Source organism: Prionailurus viverrinus, chromosome D1 (genome assembly GCF_022837055.1).
Source record: "Prionailurus viverrinus isolate Anna chromosome D1, UM_Priviv_1.0, whole genome shotgun sequence".
Lineage (NCBI taxonomy): Eukaryota > Metazoa > Chordata > Mammalia > Carnivora > Felidae > Prionailurus > Prionailurus viverrinus.
This window is the reverse complement of record NC_062570.1, coordinates 62,485,941-62,505,477: the sequence shown is the minus strand read 5'-3', so window position 1 is coordinate 62,505,477 and position 19,537 is coordinate 62,485,941. Positions and strand designations below refer to the sequence as shown.

Below are 19,537 nucleotides of genomic sequence, written 5' to 3'. Positions count from 1 at the left end.
CATTTTCGGATACTTTGTCTGAGCAACTACTAGGCACGGTCCCTGCAGTTTTTCCTTCATCTCCATTTACAGGTAACAATTATAAGATTCAGAGGACTTCTGTCTGAGGCGACTTCAATGGTTTAAGTGTCTGGAGAACCCAGGAGGCCTCTCCTTCTAGCACCCCCACATCCTAAACCAATCTTCATGTTATATGCCCACATTTTGCAAATATTTTTTTTAATTTAGAAGTTCAGTCTGATCTATTAACTCTTGGTTAAGAATGTCTATTCCAGCCTGCCCTGCCCATTTCTCAGATGAGATACCAAAGCTCAGAAAATGAGTAGCCAGCCAGTAGGGTGGCAGAAATTTCATGACGTCACTGGTCGTTTGGCAAAGGTACCAGAGCTTTATGGAGGTGGCTGCAGGCCCTACCACGCACCATCACCAGCCCCTCTCCTGTCTCGTAGGGCCCTTGGATGGGCAAAGGGTAGGGGAGCTTGCAGGAGTCCATGGCCAGAGGCATGGACACTGAGGCAGCAAGGATGCTTCATGAACTGGTAGTGTGACAGCCGCAGGGCTCTGGGTTGGTGGGGATCTGTAGGTGTGGGTGGCCATGGCCTCAGGGTGTTCAGGTGGGCGGTCCTTTGTTACTGGGAGGTGGAAAATTCCAATGGCCGTGCCAAGGAAAGCTAATGAGATCCACCTTACCACACCTACACACACACACACACACACCAGTGGCCAGGAAATATTTTTTCCAAGAAACTAAATTTAGTAAAGGTAAGAGAATGCACATTTAAACTTAATCCACACTCCTCCCTGTGCCTTTCCCAGGCATTAAGGTGTAGTAGTTAAGAATGTGGACTTTGAGATTAGATTATGTGGGTTAAAATCCCAACTCCTCCATTTTCTAGCTTTGTGAATTTAGGCAAAGTGATACGCTCTCTGGGCCTCAGTTTCCTCATCTATAAAATGAGGATAATAATAGCCCCTCATTCATAGTTTCCTTAGGAGAATTAAATAGGAAAGTTGTGTTTGACACTGGGCCTGGGAGGCCCTGGAGCATGAGGACACCATAACTCCAGGCAGTGAAAGGTGGCAACACCAAGCAGTATACAGAGTCAGAAAACTGCCCAAGGCACTCACACAGCCCAGAGAAGCAGCTACCTGCCCCAAGGGACTGTAGAGTCTGAGGGGGAAAAAACCCAACAACCTTAAAACAAAACCAAAAAATAAAAAAACAGTATGAGAAGAAATAGAGAAATGTGATATAATTGCCATGAATTACAAAATTTAGGTGGCTATATATCCCAGCTTGCCCAAGAAAGTCTCAATTTAGGTCTGTTGTTGTCTAAGTGAAATTATGAATAGTTTCCCTGTCATTATCAAATTATTCATGGTCCCTTTATAACTAAAAACATTCTTAGTTTAGCAATGCTAAATTTAAAATATGGTGAATCAGCATATTTACAATTTTTATTCCACAGTCACAGACATAGAGTGGACAGTTAGATTTAGAAAAAAACTTACTAGAAAAGCATAGTAAAGTGTGTGTGTGTTTGTGTGTGTGGGTGTGTACGTGTGCTACAAAGGGAAGGAGGGAGTGGCAAGGAAGGAAAAATGAGGAAAATGAGAAAAAGTGAAAAGGTAATAAGATCAAGTTATGATAAACTCATTGAAGAAGTTGAAAGATTATTTTCTGGGATTCAAGAGAAAGTGAATTGGAAAAACAGAAGGTGATGGATCAGGAACCGAATGCCTAAAATTTGGATTATTAACAATTTGCATATATTTATGGAAATACAAATTCTAAGGTGTTTTAAGGAATTCAGTAGATGAGATAGGGTGGTCAAGATCTTTAGAGAAAAATTCAGAGTACTATAAGTCTAATTGTTCCAAATACTTATTATTGTATAACAAACCACCCCCAAAAGTACTGGTTTAAAACAATTTTATTAATCCATGATTCTGTAGATCTCCAAGGATGATGTGGGCAGTTGTCATTTAAGGTCTCTCCTTCTTTCTCTTTCTCTCATGTGTCTGCCATAAGATTTTGGATGGGGTTGGGGCGCCTGGGTGGCTCAGTCGGTTAAGCGTCCGACTTCGGCTCAGGTCATGGTCTCACGGTCCGTGAGTTTGAACCCCACGTAGGGCTCTGTGCTGACAGCTCAGAGCCTGGAGCCTGCTTTGGATTCTGGGTCTCCCTCTCTCTTTTTGTCCCTCCTGTTGCTGTCTCTCTCACACAAACAAATGTTTAAAAAATTAAAATATAGGGGCGCCTGGGTGGCGCAGTCGGTTAAGCGTCTGACTTCAGCCAGGTCGCGATCTCACGGTCCATGAGTTTGAGCCCCGCGTCAGGCTCTGGGCTGATGGCTCAGAGCCTGGAGCCTGTTTCCGATTCTGTGTCTCCCTCTCTCTCTGCCCCTCCCCTGTTCATGCTCTGTCTCTCTCTGTCTCAAAAATAAATAAACGTTAAAAAAAATTAAAAAAAAAAGAAAAAAAAGACTTGCCTGGTTTTGGGGAGCCTGGGTGGCTCAGTCGGTTAAGCGTCCGACTTCGGCTCAGGTCATGATCTCACGGTCCGTGAGTTTGAGCCCCGCGTCGGGCTCTGTGCTGACAGCTCGGAGCCTGGAGCCTTGCTTCGGATTCTGTGTCTCCCTCTCTCTCTGTCCCTCCCCCGTTCATGCTCTGTCTCTCTCTGTCTCAAAAATAAATAAACATTAAAAAAATTTAAAAAAATAAAATAAAATAAAAGATTTTGGATGGGGTTATCTCTAAGTTTCATAAAAAGTGACAAAATTGATTCTGGCTATTAACTAGTAGTTCAGCTAGGCTGTTAACCACATGAGCTCTCCATGTGGTCTGGGATTCTCACAGTACTGTGGCTGTGTTCTACAGAGAGTGTCCAAAAATGAAAATATCTATCTAAAGACACCAATGAGGAAGAGTTAAGGGTTCTTATAATCTAGACTTGGATATCCTGAAATGTCACGTCCATTACATTATTTTTTCAGGGAAGTCACTAAGGCCACCCCAGATAAGAAGGGAGTGGAATTACACTACACCTCTTGGAAGACTGGCAAGACCATATGGCAGAAAAGTAAATGATATTGTTTTGTATATAAAGATGTTGTTTTGGTCATCTTTGGAAAATAAAACCTGCACTAATGCACCCTAGGCCATAATATCACAGATCTCCCTTTACATACCAAATACATTCACAAAATAAAATAAAACAACAAAAAAATACATTCACCTCTTCCCTAGTTCAAAGTCTAAGATCTCAGCCTCTAAATCAGGACATAATGTGAATAGAGCTCCTTCGGTTCAGTTCCTTGTATACAGATCCTTGAATGCAGTTCCTTTCAATCTGAAGTTGTGTGAAGAAATGAGAAGGAAATCTACTATTTATACAGCCAACACACTATGGTGATACAGAGATGGGTAACTGTAATAGACACTCATATGCAAAATATTGGGAGAGTCATAATACAGTCACTAGGCCATTATAGTTTCTAAAATCCAGTCAGAGATTAGTATAACCAGTTTCTTAATAAGGATAAGATCCTTCTCCCTGGGAATAATTCTCCATGGCTTTTGTCTAACCTCTAGGCAATTGTTTCTGTATTCTGTGTCATCTTTGCTTTTTATTGAGTAGTAACCTGTGTTTACATCTGAGTTCTTTTCTTCATCTGTTTCCTGCCTAATAAAGTTGGAGACCAAAAGGCCTCTTTTCATTTTGCACTAACTCTGTCCCTTTTAGTCCAAGCTGATGGTGCTTACATCTGTTCATTTCTCTTAAAAATTGTGGAATTGTGGTTCTTGGGACACCTGGTGAATCAGTTGGTTGATCTTCTGGCTGTTGATTTTGGCTCAGGTCATGGTCCCAGTGTTGTGGGAGCAAGCCCCTCATGAGACTCTGTGCTGAGTGTGGAGTCTGCTTAGGATTCTCCCTTTCTCTCTCTCTCTCTCTCTCTCTCTCTCCTCCCCTCTCTCTCTCCCTCTGTCCCTCTCTCCCTCTGCCTCTCTCCCCTGTTGGTGCTCTCTCTCTCTCTTTAAAATAATAAAAAAAATGTGGTTCTCTGTGAATTTTTTAGGGTTTACTCCATTAGACAAAAATCATACCCACAAATATCTTCCAGATTTCTCTCTGTCTGATTTTGCTTGAGAGTTAATGATTCTCTGGGGAAATATCCTTGAGATTCCTAGAAGATTCTTTGCCTAATTGAAAAGATTAATTACACATACCCTTAAGTATTTCTTACTCTTAGCAAAAGATTTTATAGTCTCATCCTAGAGATAATATTACACCCTAAGGACATTTTTTTTCCTTTGAGAGTCTTTTGTAATTTGGAGAGGCTGGAAGGAAATTTCTTTTTTATTTGAATTCAGCCAGCCATGATTCCTTTGTATTTACTCTAAGTTATGCTTGAACACTGAATAATTTCATTTTAGCTTACATCTCTCTGTACCTTATGTGGCATAAAAATAGGTGACATAAAAATAATGTTGATATTTTCAGTGTTCTGCTTAAAAAATATCCTTGGCCAAACACATCAGTTAATTAGGTATATTTTCTACTTTCTAAGTTATGGTATCTCTGAACTCTCTACAGCTGCATAGCACTTATACCTTTTTCTCCAGCCCCCAATAATAATTCTCTCACTGTCTTTCAGGCCTCCATTAACAGTTCCTTCAAGGCACTTGCAGCTTCTATGTGCTGCCTGTTCCAAAACTAATGCTACATGTTTTAGGTTTTTGCTACATCAAGAAAGACCCCACTTCCTGTTACCAATTTCTGCATCATTTATCTATTGCTGCATAACTAACCATCCCCAAGTTTATTAGCTTAAAACAGCAAATTATTACTTCTTGTGGTTCTATGACTTGGCTTCAATCAGTTGAGTAGTTCTCTCTTGAGTCTTTTATACATTATAGAGAGATGTCAGTTGAGCCTACAGATACCTAAAGTCTCAACTAGACTGGATGTTTAAGATGGCTTACTAATATGACTGGTAGTTGCTGCTGACTCAGCTGGGATCTCAACTGGGGCTGTGCACCAGAATATTTAGACATGGCTTCTCCATTTGCTTGGGATACTCGTAGCTCAGTGTTTCAGTTTGAAGAAGGAGCATACCTAGATAAAGCATTTCAAGAGACCCAGGTGGAAACTGCAAAGATTTTTGTGGCCTAACCACAGAAACCTCACAATATCATTTACCTTGAATTCCATTGATTAAGGAACCCCTATGTTTAGCCCCAATTCAAGAGAAGTAGAATTAAACTCCAACTATAATGTGGGAATTGCAAGTTCACACTGCAGAAAAGCATGGGAGATGGAATATAGTATTGTGGCTATCTGTAGAGAATAAACCTATCACACCAAGTTATTAATGGGTCATTTCTGTGTTCATTAAGATCACCAATAATCACAAAAATTCTTTGTGCCAGAAGTGAACTGCTTAAAAGACTATAATAAGTAGAGATAATTGATAATATTTTTTGAAGATATGAGACTTAGAGTTGTGGAATTTTAAGGTGGATCAATAATACCTGAGCAAGAAGAAGTTATGGAGAATATAAAATAGAGCTATGTTACTTCCAAGCCAGGAAATTACTATAAGAGTCAAGTCTATGGGTTTTTCAAAGGAGCAGGACTTTTCTGATTTGGAAGGATCCAAGATTTCTCAGGTCTCAGAATCACTTAGAGAACTGTTAAAGAACACTGAGTCCCATTAAAGTAGGATAGAGCCTGGGACTTCGCATTTTTACCAAATTGCTTAGGTGATTCTGATACTCACTAATGTTTGAGAACCCTGTTTGTAGATGACTAATTTTCCTTGGTGATTCTTAAAGGAAGGTAATCATTTGCTGTTAGCTTTGCCAACTGTCATCTGGAAAATATCCAACAGAGGTATCTTAAATTATTAGACCTTTAGTCATCTCTTTTAACCTTTTTATTAAGAATAATATCTATCCACATTATATATGATCAGTATCTTATCCCATAAGTCTTGGAAATCTATCTCAAAATAAGACAGAAATTACCCTCTGATCTATTGTCTCAGGAAGACATATCTTCTTCAACTTTTTTTGTCTTTCTTGATATCTACCTCCTTACTTTGTCTTATTGATTCCTATAACACATGGAAGACTTTTAAGATTTCATATGTATTTAAATAACCATTGTAGATATTTTAGCTGTAAAAAAATAAAATGCATTCCAAAATAAACATGGTTACCTGTTTCCTTTCCCAAGCTCTCAGTCTCATGTCAATGGTTCCTTTTAGGGAAGAAGGGTAGGATGATTTTTTCCCGAATCTGCTTGGTCTTCACCCCATAGATGATTGGATTGAGTGCAGGAGGGATGGCCACGTAGAGGTTGGCAGTCAGTATGTGGAAGGAGTGAGGAATATTGTGACCAAAACGGTGGGTGAGGACAGAGAACATTGCTGGTGTGTAGAATATAAGAATGACACAAACATGGGAACCACACGTGTTGAGGGCTTTCTGGCGGGCGTCTCGGGATGGAAGATTAAAGATGGCACGAAGGATGAGAGTGTAGGAGATGCCAATGAGGATCAGGTCTGATGTAACAGTCATTACAGGCACAGCAAAGCCATACCAGATGTTGATGGAGATGTCCGCACAGGCAAGCTGGGCTATGCCTATGTGCTCACAGTACGTGTGGGGGATGATGAGTGTTCGGCAAAAAGGTAGTCGTTTTAATAGGAACACACATGGGAAGATGATGCAAAAGCTCCTGCTAACAATAGCCATTACAATTTTAGTAATAATCTGACGGGTAAGAATAGTGGTATATCTTAGGGGGAAGCAAACAGCAACATAGCGATCAAATGCCATGGCTAACAGGATGGCAGAATCCATGGCAAAGCTATAGTGGAGAAAGAACATTTGAGTAAGGCATCCAGAAAAGGTGATTTCCTGAGGACCTAGCCAGAAGATGCTGAATGTTTTGGGTACACATGTATTAGATAGGATGAGATCTGTAGCAGCCAGCATGGAGAGGAAAAAGAACATGGGCTGATGAAGGCTGCGTTCCATGGAAATAAGGTAGAGAAGGGCACTGTTGCTTGCAAGGGCCACAAGGTAGATAATGAAAAAAGGAATCCCGATCCAGACATGGAACTCCTCCAGCCCTGGGATTCCCAGTAGGATGAAAGGGCCTGAATTGAAGCTGCTCAAGTTGAATGTGGTCATTATGGTCTTGGACTGGATGTGTCTCATAGACTGAAAATAAAAATTTTGTAACTGATTGTTACAATGATCTACAGACGTCCACCTCTGAGTCTTCTTCAATATTATCCCATCACTTTCAGCTCTGTAAAGGGATAAGCTATCCTTTGCCTCTTCTCTTCACTAAAAATACTTGCCAAACTTTCAGTTACAATTTTAAGTCATAATAGAAGTGGGATCAAAATAATTTTTTCACAGAGACACAAGTCACATAACTCCAGTCATACAATTTTAGTCCTGCCTCCTTACAGGAACCCAGGAAGGTTTCTAGGAAAATATGTACACTAAACACTATTAGGCAGAGAAACAATGACTAGTTAGGAATTTGCAACAAAGTTCAATGTGAAGTTCCCACCCTAGGGAACTGGAATAATAACTGTAGGGTCCCAAGGGGCTAAACAAAGGCAGGCCCAATGTCCAACACCAAAATAGACCATGCAGTCTCTTTTCTTTTTTGCTCTTTCTCTGCAGTGGAGCATCTGCCCTCGTTCTCATCAATATTGTAGCAAAGTTCACCAACATAAAGAGGAGACAAAGAATATTCTTCCCTAGAATCTAAGGTTTAAGTGGTTTACTCTGCCTTCAGATATTACCAGGTTGGGAAAGTTTTCAAGAAAAGGTATTCTCCAATAACTCACTCTGTCACATTGGTCTCAAGGAAAGAATGGAACCCTGCTCTGAACCTTCACAGAAGACATCCCAGCAGAGGGAGCCCAGTCTCCGGGTAGAGTTATGCCATAGCATTCATGCCCCTATCTAATCTATACAATGACTCATTCTTGTGAAACTTAATTGAAACAGCTGGGCCTTTCTTCCAAAACTCTTCTGTTTGTGACATGATATACAAATGTTTTCTCCAACTTCAGTATTCACTCATTTTTCTTTCTACCTGGTCTTAAGTAGTTAGCATTCTGTAGTGCTCTATATATGTCTGCTGCTTTACCTGGCTGATAACCCCAAATGCCATGACTTTGTGACTCCTATGTTGAAGATTCTGAATTTTTTAATTTTGAAGACAATCCTCTCTCCTTAGCTTTGGAATTAGTTACCCAATGTCTGCCATGTTAGAAATCCCATGCGCATCCAACTCAGCATGTTCAAATCTGTTTCTCCTATAATGTTTTCCAATTTAGCAAATGATAGTATAACACAGTTTCTCAATCTAGAAGCCTTGAAATTATCTTAATCATATCCTCTCACATACAATCATCTTATTCATCTTCCAAACAAGTATCATGTTACAGGTTTGTTCCCTAAGTATCTCTGTATTACATCCACTTATTGCTACCCTTGTATTGGCTGTTCCATCCCATGTGCCGTCATCTGTCAGCAAGACCTCTGCATTCGAACTCAAATGTACCAGTTTTCCTTGAGCAATTAAAGGTACATGTGATGTAGAGTCTATCCCAACTAGAGAGGGGGAAAAAAGATGGAAAGACTGTAATTCCAGATAGGAAGAAATAGCAAGTCCGGCAGTCAGCAGCAGTAAATATCTTCGGTACTCAAATCTAAGTGCAGTTCATTTCTTTAAACATAGATTCAGTTACAGCAGAGGCTAATGCATAGACAAGACTGAGCTAGGTTTCAGGAGCTAAAATTTCAGTTCCCTATTCACTGCCACAAAATTATGTATAAGCCACCTTGCCTACATCCCACATCCCCTACCATACTGGAAACTGGAAGGACAAACTATTACAGAGAAATAATAATTAAACAGGAGGCAAAAAATTCCATGACAAATGCACTAATTCAAATGAAAAATATATAATTCCATTTAATACATTTATTTAAAGTATTCTTAGAGTCACTATAGCAAAGCCCTTTAATCAAGTGGAAAAAGTGGCAATGGATATGAATAATCAAGTCACATGAGAAGAAACTCTAATGTTTAATAAATATGTAGAAGATTTTCAGTATCATAAGTAATTAAGTTCAATATAAAACATGAATGATGAGGTATATTATTTACCATTAATAAAGACTTAAAAAGATTGATGGTATGAGTGATAACAGCCAATTCTGTGAAGGGTCTGAAGAAATAAGAGCTGTTATAACTCTTTTAGAAGGGTTTACTGTGTAACATTCTTAGATACTAATTTGCCAATATGAATCAAAACATAAAGTGCACATATCCATTGTCCCAAAAGTTCAAAATATATGAATGCTTCCACAGATACAGTTATATAAATAAATAAGTGGCCTAACGATATTCACAGCAGCAACATTTACAATACAAAATTTGAGTGAAATTAAAATATCAAAAAATAAAAATTGAAAAGCTGGCACCATTTTAATTTTTAACGTGGGAATGATTTTAACATTTACTGTATATAACTTCTAAAAAGAATGAGGTAAAGCCCTATATATAGGAATCAAAAGACACCAAAATACTGCTGGCTTCCTTAGCACACATACTGAAGTTGGAAAGATACAGAGAAGATCAGCTGGTAATATAATTAATGGGTAACAAAACTTAAGAATATTTTTTTAAAAAGTAAAAAATATGTAGCGGCACCTGGGTGGCTGAGTTGGTTAAGCATCTGACTCTTGATTTCGGCTCAGGTCATGAACCCAGGATCATGGGTTCAAGCTCCACATAGGGCCATAAAGCTCTTTCCCATGTCAAAAGTGAGATACCTTTAGTCCACGGAATGTGTCACCCCCCAATTTAAACTTCAGCTTTGGGGAACACTCTTGTCTGATTTCTTTTCCACCTACATTTGTTTTTGGAAGTTTTGTTAGCTTGGTCCATTTCACTCTTTCTCTAGCTAACTTTCCCTGAACAATATCCAAAGCTAGCTTTCCTGAACAATATCCAAATTAGGTAATGTTCCCAGGTACACTCCTGGCACTCCACAGTAGCCATTCGGAGCACTTCCCACACTCTTCTTCTTATTTTACTTAGCTTTCTCACTTGACAAATGGTAAACTTGAAGAGGATAGATATCATGTCTGCTTATTTCATTGTTCTATCCCTAGAACAGTGTCTGCCACAGAATATTCAACAAGTTCTTGTTGAATAAATGAGTGGCAGAAGCCCATTGGACTTGATACTAATGAACTGGATCATCCAAATAGTGTTGTGAACACCCTGTCATTCACCCACCTCTCTCTCAAGTTTATATCCTCAAAGCCTACCGTAATAATATAATGTAGGTCCCTCCACTTAAACTCTGGAAAATTAAAGATCTGGAAAAGCATGAAAACTTGCTTTCTATATTAAATACTTCCATATTTAAATACTTTGGTGAGATGAAGACTCCCACCAAACAAATCTAGGGGATTCACAGTCACCACACACTACTGAAAGATGGTCTGGAAGGAAGGATGTAGCTAAATGTGGGAAATTAGTAGCACTTTCCTCACCTAGAGGAAAGTTCTAGATACATAAAAAGTTCTAGATACATAAAAAGAGGTCTGTGGCTTTACATTTCCATTCTTGAAACCTCCCTGGTGTTACTAACTGTACATTCTCTTTAATCTATTAGTACCCTTTGATCACAGTCTCTTTGATTACAGTTTCCTGAATAGGATTTTGCATTCAGCAAGCATTCTATTCTCACCTTACTTACTGGTCTCTGACTGACTGCTGAGCATTTTTCTCCTCTCTCCTAAGGCTAGGAATATAGGCTATATCTCTATGTTCTCTGTCTCCTCCAGCACTAAACTAAACACAGGACAGGTCCTTCAGCAATACCTTGATCATGGAGTATTATAATCCATACCTTGCCTTTATTTCTCTTTTTTATGCTAAGTGTGTCTATGTGAATATCTTTCTTCTGCCCCATTTTAGGGAGAGGAATATCCATGGTTGGCCCATGGGTCACAAAAGGATTCTTTTGAGACCCATTCCAGAAAGCAGCTGTTCAACTCTATTTTGTATTTGTGTCTCTCTGTGGTGTGTAGGGTGGGTGGATTTTGCCCCTATCATCCTAAAAGAACAGGACATTCAGTGCATTCATAAATGCACTCACAAATACAAAGTCATGCTTACACATATAACCTAATAATCTCTGAGGTGGCATATGGAATTTCAATCTCCATATGTCTGGCCCCAGCCTGAAATGGTCAGTTCTAAATGTATCATGACCACTCATTCTCTTTTATTTATTTATTTTTACATCTGTAGCACTATATTTTTTTAATTCTTTTTTTTTAATGTTTATTTTTTGAGGCAGAGATAGAGCATGAACGGAGGAGGGGCAGAGGGAGAGGGAGACACAGAATCTGAAGCAGATTCCAGGCTCTGAGCTGTCAGCACAAAGCCCGACGCGGGGCTCAAACTCACAGACCGTGAAATCATGACCAGAGCTGAAGTTGGATGCTCAACCGACTGAGACACCCAGCGGCACCTACATCTGTAGCATTATAAATTTTGACCAGAAAAACCCAGAAATATTTGAGGAAAAACAGTGAGAGGGGCTCAGAATTAAGCTCCTAATAGACACCTGTCTATCATACCATTCTCTTAGCATGAGTGTCAGCTTTATAATCTATATGCAGAATTGTAATCTTGTCTATTCCTCTTCCTCAGAGCCCTGTCTTTCCCCACTCTTCCTCTCCTCTTCACCAGCTCCTATTCTCATTGGCTCTGCTCCTTGCTATTACTCCCTAATAGTTCTGCTTTCCTCACCACCGGCTTATACCTTGTAAATCCTGGTCCCGGAACTACTTTGCAAAGGCAAGGTGATGATCAGAGAGTGCAGAAACACAGCAGGTAAAAATCAGACCAAAGAACAAAAGAAGCAGTTCCCGGGCAGTAAGGATAGACATAAGATCATGCTCACAGTAGGGAAGAACCAACACAGAGCCCAGAGAGGTGGAGTGCAAATGTACGTCTCTTATGTCTCTGGGGATTTGAGACAAGTTAGAACAGAGGCCCTCTGAACCCAGGGGACCTATAAGCCTCAGATCTGAAGGCCCCAAGTCAGTCTAGGCCATGAGCAAAGGTTCGACCAAATTAACACTTTCCCGGCTTAGGAACTTACACCTTTGTTCATATTAGTGTTGGCTTGGAAATTCTGGAATCGATGATAGCAGCACACCTGAGCCTCACCAGGGTCTTTATCTAGTTTGATCAGTAATTTGATAAAGAGTCATATCTACCATGTGTCGGCTCAGTATAGAACTCCTAAGACTTCTGGTGCAAGGACTGTTTCATTTTCTTGTGAATCCCTAGCAGAGAGTATTTCATAGTGGAAAATCCATAAATGTCTGAAATGCATCTACTTCTAGCCTTATATAACAAAACCCTGAAGCTATTTCTCACTGGGACTGCATCGCTCCAGATGTGAAGAGGCCTCTCTTTTTAGATACTTACTTCAATGTTCACTCTTGCTTGGCAATTCTGTCCATCTTCCCTCAGTGAAGAATCATTACTAATTTTGTGTTCAGTCAATTTTTAGACTATAGGCTACTAACTATTTGTCTAGAGCAAACCTCTAACACAAAGCAGACACAAATCTGAAAATCATAGCTATCCAGCCAGGGTATGGTCTCAGCCTTCCAATAGAACCCTGTGTACAACTGCCCATCAGATCAAGAAGGAAGTTTACTTTCAATGTCTTATGGCTAAAAATCTGGAATTTATCGCTTAATCCACTCATCCCTCCCTTGTGCTGTAACAAAGTACTTTAACTGTTCTAGAAATCAGTTTCTGCATCTATAGTAAGGGAATGATAACTTGGAAATGCTTAATTTAAAGAAGAGCTCTGAGGAATAAGTGGGGAAACAACTATCACCTTTCTGTGGAAAAATTCTTTTTCCATGACTCTCCATAATTTTTCTTTGATTATTTAGAGTTATAAATCCAAGTAGTCTCCCTCTAAGCAAATGGATTTCATTCATTAATTAAAACTTATACATTTCAACTCCTTTATTCAGCAAATGCTTATTGCATGCCTATTACAACCTAAGAGATTGTAAATGATAGGAATGCAATGGTAAACAAGGTAGGCAGGCGTGAACCTGGTCCTTGATGACACATAATGGGGGAATAGATATTAAACAACTAAGTATACAAGCAATCATCTTATTAAAGTTGTGGTAAGTCTTGAAATAAAAAGTACCTTGTGCAGTGAGAATGTATATAAGAGATACTAATCTAATATTATCTGAGGGTATTTGTAGTTGAAGCCTAAATAGGAATTGCCAAACAAAAATAAATAAATAAAGAGAAAGCACAGGTAGAAGAGAAAAGGAGAAATCTGATGCATTTGAGAAGCTGAAAGCTGGCAAGTATGGCGATGTACCGTCTTAATATATTAACAGTAATATCAGTATATCTTGCACAGTCGTTTTATCCAGCTGCCCCAACATACAGAGCTAAGTTCACTAAGATTCATTAAGATTCCTTTTTTTTTCAACTGAATATGTAAGGAGGACAGCTGAGTTTAGAACAAGTTGAGTTTAGGGTTAACAAGACAATGACTGCAATTATATACTATGGAATCTAAACTGAATAGGGAAGAAAGGAAAAGTTAGGGATAATGGCAGAAAGGAAGGGGTTTCTGGTAAAGTTTGAAGGTGTATGAAACATTTATTGAGAACACATGTTATATCACATACTTTCATACCAAAGGGCATAAGAAGATGCTTAGGACTAAGTTTCAGCCTTCAAGGAGCTCATAATGTAGGTGTGGATAGATAAATTAAAGAGCAAATAAGTATGATGGTTTGTAACTGTGGCATGGATAAAGCAGCCCCGTCTGGGTATCTTCTGAGCTGCCTAAGGGCACTACAGACAGCAAAGAAAATGTCAACACACACACACAGACACACATACACATAGACACACACACACACACACACACACACACACACACAGAGGATCTTATCTCATTATGCCAATTTTACTCTTTACTTCTTACTCCCAAGTAATTTAAAATGCTCATCTTGATTAAATTTATGGCTTCTCTTTCAGTGAAGATTTTAGGAAATGAGTGTTTTTATCCTGGGACAGTTTCTTAAGAGGAACATAGATGAATCCTACCCAACTCCACTCAATACACACTCTACTCACACCAAGTTGTTGTTGTTGTTGTTGTTTTATTTTTTAAATATTTATTTATTTGTTTTGAGAGAGAGAGAGAAAGGGAAAGAGTAGGGGAGGGGCAGAGAGAGATGGAGAGAGAGAATACCAAGCAGGCTCTGCACTGTCAGCATGGAGCCTGACATGGGGCTCAATCTCATGAACTGTGAAATCATAACCTGAGCTGAAATGAAATCAGATGCTTAGCTGACTGAGCCACCACGCACCCTGTGCTGTTGTTGTTGTTGTTGTTGTTTTTGTTGTTGTTGTTGTTTTAAATAATAGGACATTGAGTATGACACACACAAAAAGAACATTGCTTCTGAAATTACTTGCTCAAAGAGTCAGGGATATGCAAATTAAGCAAAATAAAAATAAATGAAGTGTAAATGAATGTAAATTACATGTAAGGCTTTGAGCTTCATGCAAGATTGCTCTTTTTATTAAATTCTTCCATTCCTTGCATTGATACCGAGAACAATATTATGCATGATCTTGAAGGCAATGGAATTATTGAAGAGATTCAAGGTACAAAGTGACAGTATCATATGAATTGTAAAATGATCACTCTAGCTTTAACAGAGAGAGTGGATTGAATGGAGCTCCTATAAAAAGATGACTTTGAAATACTCTCAGAGGGACGAATACTAGAAAGGGGCCCAGGTGAGTTCAATGGTCAGGGTAAAGGTTAGAATGTCATGTATATATCTACAGGTATGGCTTATAAGGACCTTCAAATCAAACATTTAACCCAAGTATTGAATTAATTTTGTTGGATGGTGATGTAAGACAAATCAAGGACAAGCCACAGATTTCTGGCTTGGGAACTCATGTTGGGGGTAGTGCCATTCACTGTAAAAGAAGACCAAAAAGGAAGGGCACTTTTCATGAAGGAAGTTAGTGAGCTTCCAGGTCAGTTTTGAAGAAATTAAGTCTGAGGAGTTTGTAAGCCATTCAAGTGAGTAGTACCCAGGAAGCAATTGGACAGAAAATTCTGAATCAGGCAGACCTGGGTTTAGATCCTAAGTCTACTGATTGTCTCTCTGTAATCTTTGTAGTTCTCCATTTCCTCATCTGTGAAATGAATGAACTAAGATTACCCTCTCATAATTATTTTTTTATTAAAAAATATTTTTAACATTTTTATTTTTTTGTTGTTTATTTTTGATAGAGAAACCAAGCAGGGGAAGGGCAGAGAGAGTGGGAGAGACAGAGAATCCCAGGCAAGCTCCACACTGTCAGCCCAGAGCCCGATGTGGGGCTCAAAATCACAAATTGTGAGATCATTACCTGAGCCGAAATCAAGAGTTGGATACTTAATCAACTGAACCATAACTGTTTTTAATTAAATTGATTAATATTTGTAAAATATGAGGTAGTGAAAATTTTCTTGGAGCGTGCAACTGAAGAAAACAGATACAAAAGAAAATGAGCTCCGTGTAATTTGAGATGGGTAGGGGAAAAAGTAAAGCAAGTACAGGACACGGGAGGAGGGATTACTCATGTACAGACTCAGGAATGAACTGCAAAGCATCAAGCTCAGTAGTTGTAGTAGACAGACTTGATAGCTACTTAAAGAGGAAAGACAGGAGCCTTTGCCTTTAACTCAGGAACTCAGAAGCAAAGGGGTGAGTTGTATATTAGGAAATAAGTAGCCTTCAAATATCTCAAAATTAGCAATAGGAAAGAGGTAAACCTTAGTATTAGTGCTCTTCTCTACCAATCATCACCTTCTTCATACAAGTGGTGAGAAAACTGAACCAAGAAAACCCTTGATTTTCTGGAAGTCTAGAAGGTTTTCTTTTTCCTTTTCCCCCACCTGTCCCTACTTTGCACACGGCTGGAACTCTAAAATTTCAAGCTATAGGAGTTACAGCTTTATTTTTATAGCTCCTATGTTATGCAAAATCTCATCTAATTAATTTACCTAACTTTCTCCATCAGTGGCCCTCCGCATTCAGTGTGTCCTCTTCAAAGAAAAGAGGAGAACAAATTTGTCCTGGATCTGCTTGGTCTTCACTCCATAGACCACAGGATTTAGGGCAGGGGGGATGGCCACATAGAGGTTGGCAAATAGGATGAGCACATTTCGAGGGACACTGTGCCCAAAGCGATGTGCAAGGATGGAGAAGAAGGCAGGTGTGTAAAACATGAGGATGACACTGACATGGGAACCACAGGTGCTGAGGGCCTTTTGGCGGGCACCCTGGGATGAGAGGTGAAAGACAGCATGGAGGATGAAGGTATAGGAAACAGCAATAAAGATCACATCTGAGATGACAGTCATGAGAGGGACAGAAAATCCATACCAGATGTTGATGGAGATGTCAGCAGAGGAAAGCCGAGCAACACCTATGTGCTCACAGTATGTGTGCGGTATGATGCGTGTCCCGCAGAAGGGTAACCGTTTCAGCAGAAAAACATCTGGCAAGATGACAGAGAAGCTCCTCCCAACAATGCTCACCATCAGCTTGATGATCACCTGCCGAGTCAGGATGGTGGTGTACCTCAAAGGGAAGCAGATGGCCACATAGCGATCGAACGCCATGGCCAACAGGATGGCTGAGTCCACTACAAAGCTGAAGTGGAGGAAGAACATCTGGGTGAGACAGCCAGAGAAGGTTATTTCCTGGAAGCCCAGCCAGAGGTTACTGAGCAGTTTGGGCACTGTGGCAGTGGACAGGATGAGGTCCGTGGTAGCCAGCATAGCTAGGAAGAAAAACATGGGCTCATGGAGGCTGTGCTCAGTTGCAATGAGGTAGAGGAGGATGAAGTTTCCCACAATAGCCAAAACATAGATGACACAAAAGGGAATCCCAATCCAGATGTGGAACTTGTCCAGGCCAGGTATTCCCACAAGGAGAAAGGAACTGGGATTGTAGCAGCTCAAATTATGCATGGTCCCTTTAGTCTAGGATCCACTGGCTTCTGAACCCTGAGGAGAAATCAGCTATCATAAGGGGCTGTGAAAGACACTTCTACTCTGCTACTGACCATGGTCGGGGACTGCAACTGTCACATTCAGTGTTCCTGCTTGAGAAGCACCTCTGTTCCCTGGATGTTGGCACCTGTAGAATTGACTTGTTATTGCACCTTTTCTTTGCCATTGGCCCCATTCATTTCCTTATACATTTATTAATAAACCTTAAAGAACGGTTATTTTTCTGGGTCAGCAATATCATATGCTGACTCTTTCTCACTGTAGATTATATGGGATAGGCACAGGTTCAAATGGAAAAAAGAAAGCATAGTATATGTATATGAGGAGAAGAAGGCTTGTGTATGTAAGGGAGAGGGAAGGCAGGGGAGAGAGAGAAGGAGGAAATATTAAAATTATGAAATGGGATGAGCTGTGAGTAATAGGCTTTTGTAGAGCAAAAATTATGTTTCCAACAATGGTTTTGATAAAAAATAAACTGAAGAATTTCAATAAAGGAGTAGAAAAATAATGAAAAAATAAGGAAAAAAGAAAGGACAAGTTCCAGGGCTGTGGGTAGTACAGGAGATTTGTTGCACAGGGATTGAAATATGGTTCCGATTAGGAAGGATGCTTCCTGGGATGTGAAAATAAGAGAATGCATCTACCAGAAAATGCCCAGGGACAGGTAAGCAGCATTCCCCCAACTCAGGCAAAGGGCAGTGAGGTCAGAGGATGATTTATGGCTTCAGGGGCGATGCCCTAAACCTTGGAGGATCTCTGCTCCCTAACTTAGGAGGGGAGACCACTCTACCCATTAGTGAGTCTGACAGTGCCTCTGTGACAGATACCAGCCAGTGTGATTGGCTTGGGCAAAGTCAAGCTGAGCAGATTCTCACCTCCTAGAGATAAAATTAAGAGCAGTGCTGCCCTAATGTTTTCATTTCTGGTCTACAGGTTCGTGGACCCCATCTATGGGAATTGCTAGCTTTGCGCTAAATAGAGTCGGCCTTTGGAGGTGCCTTTTGCATTTTAGTTTTAACTCCATTCTATGATCTAGTTTATAAAGTACTTTTGAAAAGGGTGCCAGTAATGGTGATAAGCAGGGAGTGCAGCCATGGAAAGGCCAGAGCAACTGAGGCCCTCCTTCAACCAGTTTTGGAGAGGTTTAGTTTTTACCCTCTCCAACAAATCTACAAAGCCATTCAGAAAGCTTTGAGGGAAAGGGAGTGGATTTTGTGGGTAAGTCATAACAGTTCTATATTATTGTGTTTGGCAGGAATCTGTAGTTTTGTGACAAGAGAGGGGGATTTTGTGACATCTCCGCCAGAACCCCAGTCAAAACTTTACACAGTGAGGTTCTCTCACATAGGGGATGATTTTGTCACTGCCAGTGTTCTTAATTAGCCAAAGTGGACAAAACATCTACGTGGCTGGGAGGAATGTAACCAGTTACCACTGTCCAAAAGCGGCACCCCCACCCTTGCCCCAAACGCGACTCATCCTCCAAGCCCGTAAGAACGTGTGTTTGAAGTTTCATCTGCAGCTCTGATTTAGGTTACATGCCTGTGGGCACCGAACTTATTCAAATAATGGTAACGACAGAATCTTCATAAAAGTCATCCCTAAAAGGACAGCTACCTCATCTCCTGTGGTATGAAAAGTAGATAGACTGAGAATGCCTCAAAATGTCTCTATAATTTAGGCTAGATTGCAACTGAGTCTCTTGAAACACAGACTCACTGCCTCTTGACAAAAAACACACTTCTTCGGGGTCACAGGGGATACATTTAAAGAGGAGAAAAATAAACCACTAATCATTAAAACCACAAAGGAGGTCAACAGAAAATATACAAACCACAGTTTGCTGCTTCAGCCTGAATCTCTTCTGATTTCACTTCTTTTACCCAAAGAGCTCTTCTTTCCTTCTGGATTCTCCGCTGTGTTACTGGTCACGTTAGTCAGTCTGCACAAAAAATCAATCGTTTTCTGCCAGGAGCTGTCTCTTTATGGAATCACTGGTATCAGAAGGACTCCTTCTTCCCAGAGTCCTGTCCTCCAGGGCACAGACCCTACTTGCGCACAACACAAGGCTACATTATTTGATAAAGATCAAAGAGCCAGTGTAGCATTTTTCTCTTCCCTAATTGGCTGTAGTTTTCAACTCAACGAATTCTCTCTGTCTCTTGCTTTACAATAGTAGAAAGTATCTGTTTGGAAGGAAAACAAGGAAACAAGTAAACTTTTAACAGAGGAGAGGTGCCATAAAGGGTAAAAACAACCTTTTTATGCATTACCTTCTATTCCCAGGAGATAGAACTCAGGTTTATGGGTCCCACCATTGTTTCATC

At 40.0% G+C, this 19,537-nt stretch overlaps 2 protein-coding genes across 2 annotated transcripts; both read right to left on the bottom strand.

Annotated features, from left to right (window-relative positions):
* Positions 1-6,255: 6,255 nt before the first annotated feature.
* LOC125176900 (olfactory receptor 52H1-like) lies at positions 6,256-7,230 on the bottom strand. Its single transcript, XM_047878819.1, has one exon. It carries the CDS (start codon positions 7,228-7,230, stop codon positions 6,256-6,258), a length of 975 nt encoding a protein of 324 aa, XP_047734775.1.
* Positions 7,231-16,226: 8,996 nt separating this feature from the next.
* Positions 16,227-17,168, bottom strand: LOC125176933 (olfactory receptor 52H1-like). Its single transcript, XM_047878869.1, has one exon. It carries the CDS (start codon positions 17,166-17,168, stop codon positions 16,227-16,229), a length of 942 nt encoding a protein of 313 aa, XP_047734825.1.
* Between the last annotated feature and the right edge of the window lie 2,369 nt (positions 17,169-19,537).

Bases quoted from the DNA above. Each gene is read 5' to 3' on its own strand.
- LOC125176900 (XM_047878819.1), bottom strand. From the start codon at position 7,230: ATGAGACACATCCAGTCCAAGACCATAATGACCACATTCAACTTGAGC.
- LOC125176933 (XM_047878869.1), bottom strand. From the start codon at position 17,168: ATGCATAATTTGAGCTGCTACAATCCCAGTTCCTTTCTCCTTGTGGGA.